The sequence below is a fragment of the Leptonychotes weddellii genome, chromosome 2 (assembly GCF_054177405.1).
Source record: "Leptonychotes weddellii isolate Sample4059 chromosome 2, ASM5417740v2, whole genome shotgun sequence".
In the NCBI taxonomy this organism is placed as follows: Eukaryota; Metazoa; Chordata; class Mammalia; order Carnivora; family Phocidae; genus Leptonychotes; species Leptonychotes weddellii.
The window spans coordinates 148,238,344-148,259,402 of NC_138370.1; the positions used below are offsets into that span (position 1 = coordinate 148,238,344).

Genomic DNA, 21,059 nt, shown 5'->3' on the forward strand with positions numbered 1-21,059 from the left:
AGACAAAATTTTATGGTATAAATAAGGGACATCAAAATAGAAATCTAACCACAGAGATAGAATTACCTCTTGGATAAATACATTCTAAAACCTTCCACTGAACTAAGTTCCATCTGGTGCTGGAAGACACTGCTTACCCCTGGATATGATCTTCAAATTGCAACGTGTCCATTCGTCAGCAAATAAAACTCTCCGGTGATTTCCAAATTGCACATTAATCTCAAGTACATGATGTACGTGAGTGCGCACGCACACACACACACATACACACATCTCTACAGCTGTGAACCAGAGGTAACTAGTAGTTTAGATGATTCTAGAGTATACTCATGCTGTTTTTAATCCTAGGTAAACACTGGCTGGCAAACATTGGAAATATTTTCCCAGTACAGTGGTATTGCTTGCCCTCTAAAATGACAGTTCAAAGTTAAATCTTACCAAAAGAGACTCTGAACCACTACTAAGAAGAGAATTTAAATCCTTGATTTACGTCTGCTTTAAGTCTGAGTTAGCCCTGAAATTTTATTTTACTCTGACAAGTTCAAACTTGGCCTAAAACAAAGACAACACAAACTCTAGCTAATAGTTCAGAATAATGGCTGGATTTGAAAACATATTTTTCACCGTTTTATATGCCAAGCTGTGAATAAACGTTTCACATATATTGCCACGTTTGTAAGCCAGCAGCCTTCAGTGAAGACAGATGCATTTTTAGCGTGTGCAAGGATGGTGTTGTGTTGGGAGGGTCCTGCCTCAGGGGACCTGGCATTCATGCGGATGACTGGACCTTTTGCATCCAGTGCAAGTCTCTTCAGGTTCCTTCTGGAAAAGCCTCTGCAAACTGCTGTAGCCACAGTTTAGGTGAAAAACAGGCTTACACTTGGGTGTCTGCACCACATTGCCAGGGGAGAATTACACTGCCAGACAGCTTACCTGCTAGGAATGGAATCTGGGAGACTCTGGTACACCAGTCCACGCCAGAACGCGCAGGCTAGGCTTCCCATGCTGACTGGCTTGAGGCTGGCTGGGATAACCACTTGTTTCTTGTACACACAAGAATCCTATGTAGGAGCAAGATTCTCACCGCAAGTTCAAATATCTTTTTTTTAAGTTTAAATTTCTTCTGCTAACAGTGTTTGAGCACTTAGTGCGAGGTTCTGCGCTAGGAGCTTTATGTGGATCATTTCATTTATCCCTCGCCACAGCCCTGCCATCAGAATCACGTAGGGGTGGCCGTGGTGCAGACTCTAAGCCAGACGCGTCAGCACTCAAATATCAGCTCTGAGGCGCATGAACTGAGAATCTGCTTAATCTCTCTGTGCCTCAGTTTCCTTATCTGTAAGGTGGAGAGCGTAACAATATCCCACACAGACTTGGCGAGGACTGGAGCGAGTTAATGCGTTTTATAAAGAGTTAAGCACACTGCGTGGCACATAATGGGCGTTCAGTAAACATTAGCTATTATTGTCACCATTTTAAAGATGAGAATATTGAGGCTTTAAGAGGTTAAGTGGCTTTTCCCAGGGTTCATAACTGGTAAACAGAGGAGCCGAGTTTAGGCCCTAGGTCTCTGACTCCAGAGACTGTGCATTTATTCAGCATGCTAGGCAGCCTAAATCAGACTATCCAATCTGTTTTAAAACTATCTTATATTGGGGCACCTGGATAGCTCAGTCGGTTAAACGTCCGACTCTTGATTTCACCTCTGGTCATGATCTCAGGGTCATGAGATTGAGCCGTGCATCGGGCTCAGCGCAGAGCTGCTTGAGAGTCTTTCCCTCCCCCCGCCCCCACTCCACCCTCTCTCTCTAATAAATATATAAATGAAATCTTAAAAAAAACCCATCTTATATTGATAATTCTGTGCCCTTTATCCAAATTTTTGTTGTTGTTTTTCACTCACAGACAAGGTACAGCTTATGAAGTGTACTTATTACTCATTATGTCCACACCTCTACTACAAGAAGAATCTTATTGTTCAAAAGATAGTATTTCTCACTACTCAGACACCCCCCACCCCAAACACACACATTCATATATACACTTCCACCCTCCCAAAGAAGGTATTCTAAACTTAATTTTTTAAAGCACAATAATGATGGTGGCTATGCTTTTAACTTGGGAAACTATAGCCTTATTAGAAACAAATTGTTAATAATATTGAGGTACAACTATCGAAGCAGTCTCTGGTCATTGAGTACAAATACAAGATGCCTTAATTCTTAGCTTTTTTACGATTTGAAGCATAATTCTTCTAGTTCCATTAACTCCAAGGTAGGCTCCATGAGGACGAGGTCTACTGATACCTGGCACATAGTATGTGCTCAATAAATATTTGCAGAATGCATATAAATGAACACAAACCCTTCTGTGTTTGTGTCTCTTAAGAAATTATTTGAGGCGCCTGGGTAGTTCAGTCAGTTAAGTGTCTGCCTTCTGCTCAGGTCATGATCCCGGGGTCCTGGGATCGAGCCCCACGTTGGGCTCCCTGCTCAGCGAGGAGTCTCCTTCTCCCTCTGCCCCTCCCCCTGCTTGTGCTCTCTCACTCACTCTCTCAAATAAATAAATGAAATCTTTAAAAAAAAAAATTACTGTGCACATGTAAGTGTTGGAAGCTAAGCCAACCACTTTCACCAGATACCTCTTCTTCCAGGTCTCATAAATTTGACTACACACTTAAATGGCAAACAACTAAGACTTAGGGGGGGAAAGGCAGATCGAGAAGACTGTCTTTAAAATATGTTAGAACTTAAAAGTTGGTCCTGAAATAAAGTCTTTGCTCAGCACAGGAAACCGAGGAAAAAGTGACCATAATACTTAGCAGTAGCAATCTATGCTACTTAGTCCCGGTGATGTTCTCTGTGCATCTCCTAGAGCAGAGGTCAGCAAACTTGGTCTATACCTAGCCAGACAGCAAATATTTTGTGGGTCATATCATCTCTGAACTTTGTGGGCCATATCATCTCTGAACTATTTGACTCTGCTATTGTACTACAGAAGCAACCATAGATAAAATTTTTTTTTAAGGGCATGGCTGATAAAACTTTATTTATAAAAACAAATGGCAGGCTGTATTTGGCCCATGGCCATAGTTGCCAGGCCCTTGGTCGAAAGCTTGTCTAATTGTGATAAGTTAGGTATTCTGTTACATCTCAGAGAGAAGGGTCAGATTAGCTGTACTGTGCCCTTTTTTAAGGCATTAAACAAATCATATATCTCTTTTATATATCTAAGCATTTGGCCTTAAATATTCATTGAGCGGCGCACCATATAATTTGTTTAACTATGGTGATTAGACATAAAGATCAGGAGAATGGAGTTTGTAGACATAAGATTTTCTTGAATGTGTTAAACCTCCTCATTGTGCCATTTTTTTAATGGCCTCTAACAAAATCCTAATTTTATGGGATTTGATTTTTGTTCTTTTTGCATCTCTGAGCTTTCTCATTTTCTTTTTAAGTTTTTTTTAATTGTGGTAAAATATATATAACAAAATTAACCATTTTAACTCTTTTTAAACTATTTTTAAGTATACAGTTCAGTGACATAAGTACATTCACATTGTTGTGTAACCATCACCACCGTCCTACTCTAGAACTTTCTCATCATCCCTAATTGAAACTCCGTAAACACTAAGGCTCCCTTCTCCCCTCCCCCACCACCAGGCAACCATGATTCTACTTTCTATCTCTATGAATTTGTCTATTCTAGGTACTTCATATAAGTGGAATCATATAATATTTGTCCTTTTGTGTCTGGGTTATTTCACTTAGCATAATGTCTTCATCGTGCATCCAAGCTGTAACATGCGTTATAATTCCCTTCCTTTTTAAGGCTGAATAATATTCCACAGAGTATACATACCACATTTTGTTTGTCCTTCCAGCCATCAATGGATATTTGGGTTGTTTCCACTTTTTGACTGTTGTGAGTAATAGGATCATGGGTGTACGATTATCTGTTTGAGTCCTTGTTTTCAGTTCTTTGGGTATATAACCAATAGTGGAATTGTTGGATCATATGATAATTCTAGGTTTAAGCTTTTGAGGAACCACCATATTGTTTTCCACAGCAGCTGAACCATTTTACATTCCTACTAGCAATGTGCAAGGGTTCCAATTTTCTTCACATTCTTGCTAATGCTTATTTTGTGTTTTGTTTTGTTTTTATAATAGCCATGCTAATAAGCATGAAGTGGTATCTCACTGTGGTTCTCATTTATTTTTATGTCAGTGTTTCTAGTTAGTGTAAAAGACAGTTCATTTAGACACTACATTCATCAATGTCTGGTGCAAATTAGGGTGTGTGTGTGTGTGTGCGTGTGTGTGCAGATGCTTTTATTCCTCTCCTAGTTCCAAAATTATGTGAGATGATTTCCAGGAACATATGAACAATAAGATGAATCATATAAGTAGCTAAATTCATGGCATTGGGTATACAGAAGACTAAAAAAATAAATGAAACGATGGCCAAAATTAGATAAACTTGAGACTGTGTTGTAATGTCTTCAACAATTACTTAAATTTTTAAAGCTTTTTTTTTTTTTTTTAAAGATTTTACTTCTTTATTTGACAGAGAGAGAGGGAGAAGCAGGCTTCCCACGGAACAGGGAGCCCGATGTGGGGCTCGATCTCAGGACCCTGCGATCATGACCTGAGCGGAAGGCAGACCCTTAACTGACTGAGCCACCCAGGCGTCCCGACAATTACTAAAACTGAAGTGGCACATTTAATCCTGAAAGAATTAGGCCAAAGACAAAGGGGAAAGAGGTCCAGATTCATTTATTCCAGATGATGAAAGCTCAGGAAAAAAGACTTTTCTTGGCTTACAGATGTAAGAAATAATCTGTAACAGTTTTAAAAGAAGTGATTTTAAAAAAAAAGGAGATATGATTGTATTAGTGCCCCCAGCAGATTTCAGACTGAAAGCAAACAAAAATTTTGATGGCACCTGGAAATGGCTCCCCATAGCCTGACCATTATAAGACTTCTCTCAGTGTAAAATGGTCATTTCAGAGTAAAATTAGGAAAACACAGAGTCAACGTTTTCTGTAGCACAACATGCAAGATCTTGAATTGCCTCATACGTTTATATATGTCCTGGCATTTCCTTTCCAGGTCACAGATTACAAACATATACATGTTTGTACAAATAGTCTTCTTTTTTTTTTTTAAAGATTTTATTTATTTATTTGACAGAGAGAGACACAGCGAGAGAGGGAACACAAGCAGGGGGAGTGGGAGAGAGAGAAGCAGGCTCCCCGCAGAGCAGGGAGCCCAATGCGGGGCTCGATCCCAGGACCCTGGGATCATGACCTGAGCTGAAGGCAGTCGCTTAACCAACTGAGCCACCCAGGCGCCCCTGTACAAATAGTCTTCTTAAGAGTATATCCTTATCTCCCTTTTGGAAAGAAGGGAAGAGCTTCATGTTCAAATTTGATAGTGAAATTTCTGTTTCAGTGTGAAACTACAAGAACAAATGTATCATTTTCAAATTTGTAATAGGAAAAAAAGACTTCATGATAAGTAGATATGCTGTCAAACCAGTCTCAAGCACTTAAAGAGCAAAAGAAATAAAAAATAAGAATAGAAGCCATATGAAACAGATGTTTTTGAAGAACTGAGAAAGTGTCAAAATTACCCTAACATTGAAAGATTTGGTCTGAAGTTTTACCCAGAAGTTTGGATTAAAGGCAGTAATACACAGCGGAGGTTTCTTGAACATTTACAATGTTCTAGGCACAATTCAGAGTGCTTTGTATGTATTAACTCACTTGTTCCTCTACACTTAATACTGTTATCGTCATCATTCCCATTTTATTGAGAGGGAAACTGAGGCACGGAGCAGCTAAGTATCCTTGCTGTAGTTCATACAACTGGGATTCACACATAACCATGCAGTCTGGCTCCAGCAGCCACTCACTTCCCCACGAAATCATACTGCCCCTTGATGTTATGGCAAATAAACCAAGGAAGTACTGGTTTAGCTAGCTGGCAAATAAACAGCTCAGATTTCTGTTGTGTCCCTACAATTGTGTGTGTGTGTGTGTGTGTGTGTGTGTGTGTGTGTTTCTTTAGAAGACCAAACTTACCCTAATTATTCTTGAAATCTCCCTTAATATTCTATACAATTCCTTTTGGTAAATTTTTACAAATCATGCTCCAGATTCCAGTTGAATGATGAAACTTTATGCCATTAAAAATTATGTTTTTACAGAGTGTTTAAGAATGTGGAGGAATGCTTATAAAATGAAGCAAAGCAGCAAGATGTAAATTTGTTGGAAGCCAAGTTCCACCCCTCACCCCTCAAAAAAATTCTACTTTAAAAAAAAAAAAAAGATGAGAACGTTTAATTGTGGTTATCATTGGGTAGGAATAATAGGAATGATTTCTGTTCCTGCTTTTCTTAATTTCCATAAAATTTACCTGAATACCTTTATAGCCCAAAAAAATGAAATAAACTTCGTTTTTTTAAAGGACCTTTTTACAAAAGCACAGTACAAAGCTCCTAATGATAACCTTAAATGTATATTTAAAATCATCTCCACAGAGCCCTGTACTGTATGAGTGAAGGTGACATGGTTTAGACTTGCACTGTTGTATATGGACTTTTTCTTAAGATTGATTTATTTATTTTAGAGAGAGACAGCGAGTGGGCGAGGGGCAGAGGGAGAGAATCTCAAGCTGATTCCCCGCTGAGCGCAGAACCCAGTTCAGGCTCCATCCCACAACCCTGAGATCATGACGTGAGCCGAAATCAAGAGTGGGACGTTTAACCGACTCAGCCACCCAGGCGTCCCATGGCTATTTAAGTTAATGAAAATGAAATAAAATAAAAAACTCAGATCAGCAGTACACTAGCCCCATTTGAAGCGTTCAGTAGCCACAAGTGGCCAGTGACAGCTTTTCCATCCACACAGGAAGTTCTGTTGCACAGCACTGCTTTCAAGGGAAGAACATGGAATCTGGAGCGAGGTGACTTGGCATCAAATCCTGGTAGGAGTTGACACTTGCTGTGTGAAATGGGCAATTTACTCAACCTCTCTGAGCCTATAGACAAATTAGGGGTCATAATAATACCGCTTTCCATGTAAGGAGATTAAGAATATCGAATACGATAATGCATGGGACAGTTCTCCAGAAACTGTACTGTGGCTCACCAGCTTCACAAACCCCCCAGTTGAACTTAATCTAGCTCTTCGTGGACTGACTCCGACTCCATACCTGGTTCCTACCGAGACTTTTGCCTAAATGACACCGTAAAAATCAGACTTACCAGCTCTTACCACAGTTCCTAGGCCAAGTCCTTGGCAATGTGGATGTTCCATTTCTCTCTTGTAAAAAGCTTCAGCACATAGCTCCATCTATCTTGTAGAGTAACACCTCCTCCAAGTTTTCCTTGACAACTTAAATACACTGCTATTTCCATTCCTAAATGGACAAGACTGTCTTTAAAAAGAAAGCAAAGAAAGAGGCTTTGTCTGCCCCAGAAATAAATGGGGTAAAATGCTATAACTAAAAGGAAATCAGTCTCGGTTGACAGTGCAGGAGTTGAGCTGAAGATGTTGCCATTTGCTGCAAGAACGTGAGGTTTTCACTAACGAATTACAACAGGTTTGCTGTGCCTCAAAGCTGTTAGGGTACTGATTAAGTGGAAGTACTTGCTCATTCTTGACTTTTTTTTCCCGAGTCACTTCTGGTTTTTCCTGCAAAACAACTTGACTAATTTAGACTCTGTTCACGCTGCTGTATTTATTTCTCATCTAACCACCTGCTAGTTAAGCGTGAGTCTCGCATTGTCTTAAAAGAATGAAGTAGCCCAGTTGAGGCTCGCTGTGGTGCAGACTCCACGCTCACCTTCCCTTCTGCTCCCCCCGCCCCCAGGTCTCCTCCAGCCGTGGATGCCTTTGACATTATGACCGCAGAGGATTCCACCGCAGCCATGAGCAGCGACTCGGCCGCCGCCGCGTCCTCAGCCAAGGTGCCGGAGGGCGTGGCCGGCGCGCCCAACGAGGCGGCGCTGCTGGCGCTGATGGAGCGCACGGGCTACAGCATGGTGCAGGAGAACGGGCAGCGCAAGTACGGCGGCCCGCCGCCCGGCTGGGAGGGCCCGCACCCGCAGCGCGGCTGCGAGGTCTTCGTGGGCAAGATCCCGCGCGACGTGTACGAGGACGAGCTGGTGCCCGTGTTCGAGGCGGTGGGCCGCATCTACGAGCTGCGCCTCATGATGGACTTCGACGGCAAGAACCGCGGCTACGCCTTCGTCATGTACTGCCACAAGAACGAGGCCAAGCGCGCCGTGCGCGAGCTCAACAACTACGAGATCCGCCCGGGCCGCCTGCTCGGCGTGTGCTGCAGCGTGGACAACTGCCGCCTCTTCATCGGCGGCATCCCCAAGATGAAGAAGCGCGAGGAGATCCTGGAGGAGATCGCCAAGGTCACCGAGGGCGTGCTGGACGTGATCGTCTACGCCAGCGCGGCCGACAAGATGAAGAACCGCGGCTTCGCCTTCATCGAGTACGAGAGCCACCGCGCCGCCGCCATGGCGCGCCGCAAGCTCATGCCCGGCCGCATCCAGCTCTGGGGCCACCAGATCGCCGTGGACTGGGCCGAGCCCGAGATCGACGTGGACGAGGACGTGATGGAGACCGTGAAGATCCTCTACGTGCGCAACCTCATGATCGAGACCACCGAGGACACCATCAAGAAGAGCTTCGGCCAGTTCAACCCGGGCTGCGTGGAGCGCGTCAAGAAGATCCGCGACTACGCCTTCGTGCACTTCGTCAGCCGCGAGGACGCCGTGCACGCCATGAACAACCTCAACGGCACCGAGCTGGAGGGCTCGTGCCTCGAGGTGACGCTGGCCAAGCCCGTGGACAAGGAGCAGTACTCCCGCTACCAGAAGGCGGCCAAGGGCGGCGGCGCGGCCGAGGCGGCGGTGCAGCAACCCAGCTACGTGTACTCTTGCGACCCCTATACGCTGGCCTACTACGGCTACCCCTACAACGCGCTCGTCGGGCCCAACAGAGACTACTTTGTGAAAGGTTAGTGGGGGCTGTTCTGCAGGGGGGGGGGCCCGAGAGCCGCGGGGCCCGGGCCGCGTCAGGGGCGTTGTGGCTGTCATTGGCCGAGCTGGTAGATGGGCTCCTCCCCCCACTCACCCACCCTCGTTTGAGTCTCAGTTGTGGGGTCTGTTCTTGGCTGGCACTTAGGGCATTCGCTTCCATAGCACTGAGGGAGATGCAGGTCATTCCTCTGTATGGGGTGGGTGGTGGAATCACGCGGGCATGCAAGCGTTTCTTGCATACTACCTTTGCAGGACCTGCCCAGTTTGGGGCTAGTCCGCCAGTCTCTGGGTACTTAGGTTAAAACCTCCTTGTGAAATTAAATCTTGAGGATGTTGGGGGCTAAGAAGCAGGATGTTGTTGGCGTGGTGGTAGTGGTGAACTTACTGGCTAGGGTATCATGAAACCAGGCATTGCACAGGGAGACCAGTACCTAGGTTCCGGGTCCTGCCGTCGTCAGATTAACTGGCTCTGGGACTTTCATCAGTCCTTTAACCTCCCTGGGCCAGTTTTCTCACGCATGAGATAAGGAAGGCGAACCAACAGATCCCCTTCCAGATAACTTTTTTTTCAGCCCCTGAATGTTGTTCTTTATTGAAGTTGCAGTTGCAGTCCTAGGAACTCACCATGCAAGTTCATCTCTTGCGTTGAGCAGACCTACTTAGGGTACGAATCTAGGCGGGAATAGAATGTTGGAAGCATCTTCCCAGCTCATTGAAGAGCAACCTACACATCACCTGCAACTTAGACAAAGGGCAAACACCTAAATGCCAAGAACCTTGAGTTAAGATCAGCCTCTTGCACAGTCACTGTTGGATGCTCATCATTGTGTGTATTGTTATTATAAGCAGGCAGCGTAAGAGGCCGGGGTCGAGGTGCGGCCGGCAACAGAGCCCCAGGGCCCAGGGGTTCCTACCTCGGGGGATATTCAGCTGGCCGTGGTATATATAGCCGATATCATGAAGGGAAAGGAAAGCAGCAAGAAAAAGGATATGAACTCGTACCGAATTTGGAAATCTCTGCCGTCAATCCAGTTGCCATTAAACCTGGTACAGGTCAGTATAAACCAGAGATAGAATGCATCCATTCAGCCAAAACCCCAGTGCTCTCTTTGAAGTGACCCCAAGATGTCCTCGGGCTCTTTCATTTGCACCTGCCTTCCTCTTCCAACAGGCAGCCAAAGGTTAGGCAAAGACTGTGGCCTCCTGGGCCCTCTTTTCTAGAACTTGAGGGGATGGTCTAGCTCTGATCATGTTCAAGTCAAACTTTCCAGTAGTGGGTTTGATGTCACCAGTTGTTAGGCTGTTTCTCAAGCTGCGACCCAGTAGGCAGAGTTGGAGTGGTGGGGAGGGGCGGAGGAAGACAACGGAAGACTGGGAGGCTCTTCTGTACCTTCTTTGAGCTCAAGCTGTCTTCTCCCTCCTTGAGCCTATTGCTACACCAGCAGTCAGTGGCCGGAGGGTACAGCTGATCGCCGGTTCTGACAGTTGGTGGAAAGGGTAGAAAATTCCCCTTCGGGGGCACAAAACACAAATGTCCCTTGTCGTGGTCTTGGAACAAACCAGAACACCTGGGAACAAGGCAGCGGTGAAAGTTTTTGCAGCTGCTCATTTCCTAGATTCTGATTTCCAGCACTCCTCTCTGCCCCTCTCGCTGGATCACTAGATTGGGGGTAGGGACACTCAAGTAATTCAAGCCAGAAACCTTGAACGTTGCGTTCACCTCCAGGCCCCACAAACCAGTTTGCCAGCGTTAATAGTGCCTGTTGGTCACCTAACATGAGTCCGGTCTTCTTTCTGATCCTAACTTGCGAGGAACTCCATGAAGAGAGCATCGTGGTACCAGCTCCCTATTAGCACACATCACACAGGCATCCAAACGGGGAAAATTCCTTCGTGGACAGGCAGAGCGATCCTCCTCCAGCCCTCTTCCCAGTTTCAGGGAGGGTAGATCGAAGAGCTCTTGGAGAGAATCCTCCCTTTGAAGCTCAGCTACTCTGATTTTCTTCTAGTTGAGGATTGCGCACTCCGTCCCCTAGCTAAGAGATTCAAGGAATCTGCATTTGGGGCATAGGTTTGCGTTGCCACATAGGGCTTAAAAAGCCTTTTCCCGGTAGAGCTTCCTTTTGATAATCCAGTGATAATTTTTTTTTTCCTGTGAAAAAATGTAAATTCTCAGTCAGGTGACTCCTTACACTGGATTTCCTTATAAATGCCGTTGACACCATAAGCAGTGGTAAACTGATCCTGTGTCTCTCTGTAATGCCATAAAACAGAGCCTGGATATGGGAGTTGTCACTTCTACTTGTTGGAAAAGGGACTCCTGTTGGCAAGTTGCAATAGTTGAAGATTTAACTAGAGAAAAGAACTCTTAAACCATCTTTAAGCGTATAGTCGTGTCGTGGGGCCTGACGTAGAAATTCCTATGGGCTGATAGCCAAAACAATCCAGAGGTACTCAGTACAGCCCCAGTGTAGCTTAAACTCCTGATTGCCTCAGGTCCCCATCCTCTTGGCCTCTGTTTCTAATGCATCCGGAAAATTAGAACTTCTAGTGAAGTATCTGGCCACAAGACCATATGATTGAAAAGGCCGGTGAGGGATTTCGTTAAGGTTTTAGGTCCATTTTATTGAAAGGCCATACCATTGTTGAGCCTGCAATCATTTGTTTCTTCACCTCATATCAAGTCAGCTTGTAGTAGAGTAAATATACCTACAGTTGTAGGAAAAAACATAAATGAAAGCCCACTCTGTGTATGCATTTTATAGTCTTGCTTACCCTTCAACACACGCCCACATACCACATACTCACTCACAGACTCCCCCAAAACCAGGGCTAGAATTTTTTCCTTGTTATCTCTTTCTGTCATATGTGGGCATTCATTAACTGCTATCTGTTTGAGCCCCTGGTTAAAATAGAATCCCTTGAGTAATGTTTGAGCCCCTGGTTAAAGTAGAATCCCTTGGACTTTACTCACAGAAACACATCTTTGAGTTGGCAGGGCCCATCCTAAAACCAGTCACTCTGCTGCTTCGCTACTGAGTGGACATTAGAAAATGAGGGAATTTGCCATTTTTTATTAAGTATTTTTCCTTGAATCAGTAATGCTGAAATCTGAAACACAGAGTGGGGAAGGCGTGCACAGACCTCTGACTTCCCCAGAAGGAAACCCTCCCCAGAACCTGCTTCTTAAAACGTGAAAGGGAAAGGGTGGCGGGTCTGGTAATGAGCCAGGTGAGTGATGAGGGCTGGCAGGCTCACTCCCGCTCGCACCTGGTGGGCCTCGAGCCTCTGATCTCACTTCTCACTCTGAGCCTCCCCTCTCAGTCAGAAGGCCCTTTCCTGTGCTGTGGGAACAGCAAGAGTGGGATTCAAGATGAGATTTCTCTGTAGCAGCAGGAGGAAAAATGTTGGTGCGGACACCTAACTCTGGACATCTTTCCGTGAGCATCTGTTGGGAGACTCCATCTGTACCCATGTGGTTCCTTTTGCGGGTTGAGCAGGGCTCGGGGGACGTACCTCCCAGCTCCCCTCTCTTCCTCCTGGGTAGCGCCTTGGTGCCTGGACTGAGGGAGCATCAGTTAGCCAGGGAGGCCCGTGACTGCCACACTTGGCTTTGAAAAATAGCAAGAAAGCGACGGGTCTTCCTGGGGGACTTTCAAGTGACGTGCGTTTCCCTGTCCCTTCTCTTGCAGTGGCCATCCCTGCCATTGGGGCCCAGTATTCCATGTTTCAGGCAGCGCCAGCCCCTAAGATGATCGAAGACGGCAAAATCCACACAATGGAGCACATGATCAGCCCCATCGCCGTGCAGCCAGACCCAGCCGCCGCCGCCGCCGTCATTCCTGCCGTGTCAACGCCGCCCCCATTCCAGGTAGAGTGCTTGCTGGGGTCCTCGACATCCGACATCCGTGTGGGAGGCCTCCCTTTATCGTGGATTCATTTCCCCGTCGGCAGGAGAATTCGCTGTGTGCCTAGCTCTCTGATGGAGCGTGGGATGGGGTGACAGGAAAAATGGGTCCTGTAAATCATGCCAGGACAGAAAAGTTTCAAATAATAATTGTACTACCCTAATGTCATCACTCTATGAAAGATGGGAAGCCATTCGCAAAAATGACACATGTAATTCTTCACGGTGTCATGATACTGTACATATGATTTTTTTTTATGACCGCTGGATAATTTTTAACTCAGTGTTCTTACTGTCAAGCGGCTGACTCCCAAAGTCCAGGGAGATCGCTCACATTTTCACATTCCAAATTGCAGTTCGAGGAAGATGCTTTTTTTTTTTTTAAGTTCTCTCAGGGCGCCTGGGTGGCTCAGTCGGTTAAGCTTCTGACTCTTGATTTTGGCTCAGGGTCGTGAGATCGTGCCCCACATCGGGCTCTGTGCTCAGGGCAGAGTCTGCTTGAGATTCTGTCTCCCTCTGCCCCTCCCCACCCCGAGATCTTTCTCACTCTCTCTCTCTCTCAAATAAATAAATGAATCTTTTTTTAAAAAAAAAATAAAGTTCTCTCTCCCCCCCCCACCTGTGTATGAATATTTCAGTATGTATATCCATATACAGGTATATAAGAGTGTGCGTGGAGAGAGAACTATCTGTAGAGATATAGCTATACAAAACTTCACAAAATCTGCCCTTAATCCTCTCCTCTAAGCAGACCCAGCCATTCCCACTCCTCCTCCTCCCAGTCCAGTCTTACTGTGCCAGCCTCCTTCCCCACCTTTGCTCACAGCTTCTCTTCTGTGTGGTGTCCAGTCTTGTGACTTCTGTAGAATCTTTCCCATCCACCCGAGCCTTGGAAATCCTGTCTCCTGGATGTCTCGTCACCCACGTTTCATGAAACTCCTCTAGACTGAGAGTTACATCTTATAGAGTTTTCTTTTTATCATCAGTGCATAACACAGAGGGAACATTCGTCCAAACAAAACCAAACAAAACAATAGAATCTTGTTAAAGCTACTTTTTGTGAGGCGGTGAATCTCAAATACCTTTTCAGTCAACAAAGATACTCAGGCCTGGGGTCTCTTCCCTAACTGGATTAGAATTATCCAGAGAATATGTTTACAAAACAGATTCTTAGACTCAAACCCCAGAAGATTCCCACTGGGCAGATCTCAGCTGGGGTTCTAGAATCCACGTTTGGTATCGGCTCCTCAGTGAGGCTGGCTGGTGAGCCGCCACACAGGAGTGCGGTCGCTTTTGCCTTCTCCGTGCACAGTCTTGACTGTGCCAGTCAGAAATGGTCACGCCAGTTGAAGTATATTCATCTATCAGTGGGTCATCAAGTATTCCTTAAGTCTGGACTTCTAAAGCCAGAAAAAGGAATCGGTTGTAAATGACTCACACTCTAAAATGGCAACTGAGGGTAGCTGCTACTTGTGGACTGACTAATAAAAATCTGCAGTAACCTCCAAACAATAGTTAGTGGAATTCTGGTAACAATTTCGGATTTCTCTTTACTAAGAAACTCATGCACTTTTGTCCTTGGTGCGTAGTGTCCCAAATTCCAGTTCTCGTACTCACGCTGTTGCAGTCTTTTATCAGTCTCCACTCAGTGTTGCCATCAGGGTCTCTGTTCAGAGTCTTTGCTTATGAATTTGTTCAGTAGACAGTCATTATCAGTTGATTCCGGTGGAGATTTTCTTCCCCCTGTTCTTCAACATACCCTGCGGAATGCCTGGAGCTACTTACTTTTGAACTCGGGCATGACTTCTTTGAGTATGTGTGGCCTTGGTGCTCATCCACCAGTCTCAGTTCTCTGCATCCTCCCTCTGAGTTCTTTGACCCTGGGCTCTCTGAATGTCTGGCTCTCTGCCCCGACTCCTGTGTTCTCTGCCAAATTGTAGCAGAAGGAGCATTAAGCACTACTGATTGGTGAGTAGAACACTTTTCCAAATGGAGCCACACTAGAAATCCATTCCCAGCGTTACTTCCAGAACCTTCCTGTGGAACACCTTCAGTCATACTCCTCTGTCTTGCACGTGCTCAGGGATGTTCCTGCTTAGCCATTTTATATCCTCAATTTCATAAAGGCTTTGTAAGTAATTTAAGAAAATGTTTACTGGCATAGCCTTTTTTTTTTAATTTATTTCTCAAAGTGTTCTCAATCTTTACAAATCTGTGGTATAAGTAGAGCAGGGATCGCCATTCCCCTTGGTGAGGTCTTTTCCTCACCTCTCTCCTCCCCCAACTCCCCATGCTCAACCCTTCCAAGCCTAGGTGTTGAGCTGGACCATAGCACATGGAAAGGTTTCTCTCGGATGTCCTCTTCCCTGCAATTTCATCCCTCTGTGCACTTGTCACTAAATAAATGTCCACCCATTTGGAAAAGATTGCTTGTATCTTGCTGTAAGGCACCATCTTCCCCCTTCTGAAGTTTTTTTTTTTTTCTTCCCCTTCTGAAGTTTCTCTCTTGCCAATGAGATATTCGTTGTTTCAGTGTTGTAGGAGACGAGATAAGACAGGGCTAAAAGTGCAGGCTCCAGAGTCACACATTTCATTGCTTCAGAGCTGTGTCACCTTGTGCAGGTCATTTAACACATCCAAACCGCTCCGTATAATCATAGTACCAGCTTCATTGGTGGTTGTGATGATTCCATAACTCATACAAATAAGGCACTTAGAATAGTGCCTGGCAGACCACAGTCCCTCGGTTGTTATTATCATTTAGTAGAATTACTATTTTGGTTACAATGGAAAAAATGGCTCTTAGATGGTGACTTTTCCTTTGAATGTAATTTTGTGACTCTCCTTTGCAAATTTTGTAAACGAATGATAGCTAATTCCCTTGCAAAAATCCAGGAAGAACTCATTTTTAAAAATCGAATTCTCCATTTCATATATCCTGAATTGCTTACTTTGACGATGCGTGAAGACATGGAGGCCATAGTGACGTTTACTGCAGGGTATTCTGAGGAACGCAAAGCGCGCTAGGTATTTTGTTAAGTGCGTGTTTTATTTTACCACAAATCCCCCTTTCCATAAAGCATCTCACAGAACTGGCTCCAGAGCAAACCCTTTACTGAACCACAGGCTTCACTCTTTACACCTGTTTGCTTGGAAAACGTAGCATGTTAGGCTTTCAAGTAGAGAAGAGCAAGTGGCAGGGACTCTGATGGAGCCCGCTGTGGCGTCTGCCATGAGGCAGCTGTAGGGAGCTTGCCTTTCCCTACTTCCTTCTCCTATGGAAACTCCTCCTCATCCTTCAAGACCCAGTTCAAATGTCTCTGCTTCCACGATGCTTCCTCCAGCTTCCCAAGTGAGTTGGTTCCTTTTCTGAGCCTCTACACCCATCTGTACAGTTGAGCCTTGAACAACACAAAGGTTAGGTGTGTCCCCCCCATGCAGTTGTAAATAAATCCATATAAAACTTTTGACTCCGCCACCAACTTAACTACTGACAGCCTACTGTTGTCCGGAAGGTTTACTGAGAACATAAACAGTCGCTGAAACATAGATTCTGTATGTTGCATGGATTATATAACTGTATTCTTACAGGAGAGTAAGCTAAAGAAAAGAAAATGGGTAAGAAAATCAAGCGAGAGGAAGTACATACATAGTACTGTGCTGAACTTAGCGGAAAAAAATCCGCATAGAAGTGGACCCACTCAGTTCAAACCCGTGTTGTTCAAGGGTCAACTGCATATATCGTGGGTGTCGTACCTTAGGTGGGAGATGGTTGAAGTCATCAGTCACACTTACTGAAAATTGTCTGTGGTCACAGGGTTTTTAGGTCACAGTTTAAAAAGCTGTGCCTACGGAGATCCCTACACTGGCTTCCGTAACATTGTCACTGTCTGTTGTCCCCTCCCGTTTTTGAAGCACCATGTTCCTTCAGTTAAGTAAGAGTTGAGGCGGCCGGCGTGTATTTTAGGGACCATATTTTTAATTACGGTGAGATCAACTGAGCAAAGGGTAGATTCTCCACTCCCTTTTCTAGCTGGCTCTGGGGCATGGGCGGCTGGAAAGGAATGGCAAGATAGACGATTCCAGCGTATTTAAACTTTCCCTTAGGGCGCCTGGGTGGCTCAGATGGTTAAGCGTCTGCCTTCGGCTCAGGTCATGATCCCAGGGTCCCGGGATTGAGTCCCGCATCGGGCTCTCTGCTCCTTGGGAGCCTGCTTCTCCCTCTGCCTCTCTCTCTCTCTCTCTCTGTCTCTCATGAATAAATAAATAAAATCTTTAAAAAAAAAAAAAATTTAAACTTTCCCTTAGCTTGGCAGTTCCGTCACTTTGACCAGTTGAACTCCAAGGAGCCTTGAGACGCAACTCCAGCTTACCTTAATGGCCCTTATACCACCTTCCCTTACAACAGTTACTTATTTTGCCCGTCCGCCTCCCCGCCCCGAGAATGAAAACCTTTGCCTTCACCTGTTCCTGCGTCGCGCCCCGGGGAAGGGGAAGAGTGAAGGGAGCCGGGGCCCGCGTGGGTTGACTCCGCGGGAAGGGCACCGCCGCGCGGTCAGTAAGGAGCCTTTCTGTCTCTCGCCCCCAGGGCCGCCCGATCACCCCAGTGTACACGGTGGCTCCGAACGTTCAGAGAATTCCCGCTGCTGGGATCTACGGGGCCAGTTACGTGCCGTTCGCTGCTCCGGCCACCACCACGATCGCCACACTACAGAAGAACGCGGCCGCCGCTGTGTACGGAGGCTACGCGGGCTACATACCTCAGGCCTTCCCCGCCGCTGCTATCCAGGTGCCCATCCACGACATCTACCAGACATACTGACACTGGTGAGGAGAGTGGAGGCAGACCGCGAACTACCCCGAAGGAACATTTTACTATTTATGAAGAAAGAACGTGTGGGATTAGCACACGCGCGAAACCTGAAAGTGAAGAATGTTATCCAGTATCACCCTGAGAGATTTTATATTCATGAAGTTTCCACTGGTTGTTTTGTTTTTCTTTTTTTGAAAAAAGACTGTTTTCGACTTAGCCCTTGTTCGTACATTTCTAAGAGACTCGCACCGGTTCGTGCCTTAATACCATCTCTCAAAAATTTGTATGCCGTAGTATGTGTGTATAGAGGTTTTTTGTTTTTGTATTTTTAAGGATATATTTTCAGTATGAAGGTTATTTTCTTAACTTCTACACTCCAGAGATTTCTATTTTGTAGTACCTTCGATAATATATCAACTATATATTGAAAAGCACATTTGAGCAGCTAGGGAACTGTTTTGAAAAATAGATTCAATATTTAAAGATACAAACAGTAGTGCTTTAAAATACTACATAAAATGTTATTTTAAAAGTTATACTAGAAAGTGCAATTTCAAAGTGAGTGAAATCTCTATTTCAGCTGCATTAAGGGTTGACGGTGTTACCACGTGTTAAGATGACAGTTCTATTTTTTTTTTTTTTGAAAGAAAGTAAACACTCGATCTCTCTTTAAGCCCACATTGAAAAGACTTGTCACACTTCTAAGTCCACACACTGTAAGGCTCTCACCTCACCTGCCACCATTACCCTGTTTCCCCGCTCCTTCTCCATGTGTCTTGCCCTCCCCACGCCCCTACTCATTCCTTCCTTCCTTCCTATCCCCAGCCCCACCTCCAAGTTTGGCAAGTCTAGGGCAAATGAATTCCTCTGATAGAACTTTGATGGCTTTTATACTTCTTCCTGGGTTTTTGTGGGGGTTTTTTGTTTTGTTGTGGGTTTTTCTTTTTGTCTTGGTTGGAGAGGTATTTTCAATAGCAGACTATGCCTAAGCACAAGATTTTAGTAGTTTCCATAAGACATTTTTGCATAGCTATTTAATGTCTCATATAAAACCTTACTTCCTTTTCTAGTGCTTTTATTTTATTTGTTTTTGAAGTATGAGTTTGTAGAGACAGTGAATGTTGTTGTCGGCAAGGCCCCCAGAGACTCTTGTCGCAGAAAGTTATGCTTCTAGCTGCCCTATCATGTTTCAGTGCAAATTGTCTGTGGTCCTCAAGGGTATCGGAAATACTATGTTCATTGAGCAGGGCTTTCCTCTGTTGCTGTGCACGTGGTAGGTGAGCTGACTTGGGGCATGCACACCCAGGAGGAGGAGGAGAGACCTGTAGAAGTTAAAAGAAAGCTTGTAAATAATTTCCTAATGCTGGTTTTTAGTTGTTTAATGTTGCGGAAGTTCTTGGTATATAGTTTAATGCAGAGTGAAACCATTTTATTTCAATGTTATTAAAAAGTTTTGTTTATTATTAGGGAGTAAATGTATTGTTGCAGTGTTGTGCCTGTTTCAAGGCTTTTGTTTAGCAGAGTGAATGTAAAATACAGTAAAATGTTAAGATTGTCATCTGCTTTATGAAATACATCAACTTGGAACTTTTTTTTAAAGGCTCCATCAAGGAATTGAGGTGTGCAATAGGTAGCAAGGACACAGTTGTGTGTTTATGTCACATTAGAGATCTATGAAATCTGTCCACTCACTGAATTTTTGCTAATGGCTGAATTCTTATTTATGGATTAATAATAGGAGCATGCCTTTAGCAAGTATTTTAGTTTTGTTTTAAATTTTAAATTAAGAGATTCCCAAATGCCTTTTCCCTCCCCCTCATCTTAGGGTGGGATGAATTTTTTATATATAAGCAATATTTATTTAACTATTCTATAAAATTATTGAGTGCCTGCAAAGGCCTTTAAACATTTCTAACATTTCTTTCCATCATTCTTAAATGACATAAAATAATCGTGCAATGTTCCTGATGATGTACCCAGCAAGCTGCATCCAAACTCGAATCTGTTGGAATGAGTAATCCAACCAAATGCAATTTGGATCAGATCCTCATCCCTTGACTTGGTGTGAAAGAACTCCTTCCAATGAAGGATTGTCACAGAGTTCACTGGATGAGACTTTGACCTAGCAGTCTTACTGTATTTTACATATGCCTGTAAATTATTTGCAAAATAATAATAATAATAATGAAAAGAAAAAAAATTGATATCTTAACCTGGCAACTACCAAACTACCTTAAAAACAGATATCGGTGAGCCTCCTCTCTATGGTCTGTTTCTGTTTCAAAACCATTTCACATACACTACTGAGGTAAGTTTATAACTTGAAATGTGAACTTTTTTTTTTAAGGGTTAAGAACAAACTAAATGTTAAAAAAAAAAAGCTTTAGTGTTCTCTGTTTTCAAACATTGCTAGTAGTTTAGTTATCTTTAGTTGCTTTGTATTTGAAAAGCTTTTAAGTTTATTTAGATCTTTCTCCATTTACAATACATTCTTAGGATGTATGTAGTAAATAAAGCTTTCTTTAAAGCAGTTTCAAGACCTTATTTTAAATTGTGTTTTCTTTATACTGATTTTTTTTTTTCCTAACAAAATTAGAGAAACCCTTACAGTATGGAAGAAACAACTACTTCAGTATTTTCAGCCAGAGAAACCAGCAAGTTACTATCATGTTTTTGGCTTGGAATTACATTGAAGATGGGTTATATAGTAAAAATTGTGCATTATCAGTATCATCAAACTTGAGCTTAGGTGGTTGAAGGTTAAGCACCCAAATTCTGCTCAACATCTGGACTGGAATAGGATGTGGCTAAGCCTGTCATTGCTGTCAGTCCTGATGTTTATGTTTATGATCCCAAGAGCTCCACACTCAGACCTCTAAATGGAGGCAGTTGATGTGACATTGAGTTTGTTTGGTGATCTTGTGAACATGCTGGGTGACCTGAAGGTCCATCACTGCATTCAGAAACCAAAGCCTTGTGTTCCTCATTTTCACAGTGCACGGCAAGGTTAGCAGGACACTTCCTCTCTTCTCTCTAGAGAGCATCACTAACTTCAGACACTGTCCATTGGCAAAGCCAATCAGATGGTTCAAGGGCAGGTGATAGGTTGTCAATAGAATTACTTCTAAAAAACTTGCCCCACATGGCTTTACCATTGATTAAGAATTTTACCTTTTAGTCTTGAGCGGTCTGGGTTACGGCCTTCTCACATTTCTGGGAATGGTAACTTCTTTTTTTTTTTTAACGATTTTATTTATTTATTTGACAGAGAGA

The 21,059-nt window shown here is 44.1% G+C and overlaps 1 protein-coding gene across 3 annotated transcripts in view; it reads left to right on the top strand.

The window, feature by feature from the left end:
* The window catches only part of RBM47 (RNA binding motif protein 47), a 75,896-nt gene extending 55,566 nt beyond the window's left edge, over positions 1 to 20,330 (top strand). Inside the window, exons 2-5 of one of the 3 annotated variants that reach the window (XM_081813035.1) lie at positions 7,884 to 9,043; positions 9,916 to 10,119; positions 12,759 to 12,937; positions 17,562 to 20,330. In XM_081813035.1, coding sequence (XP_081669161.1) covers positions 7,884 to 9,043; positions 9,916 to 10,119; positions 12,759 to 12,937; positions 17,562 to 17,795 — 1,777 coding nt within the window. In that variant the 3' untranslated portion in view covers positions 17,796 to 20,330. Of the gene's footprint in view, positions 1 to 7,883; positions 9,044 to 9,912; positions 10,120 to 12,758; positions 12,938 to 17,561 lie in introns of all 3 variants that reach the window. The other 2 variants (XM_081813034.1, XM_081813036.1) reach the window with 2 other exon arrangements.
* Positions 20,331 to 21,059: the final 729 nt, after the last annotated feature.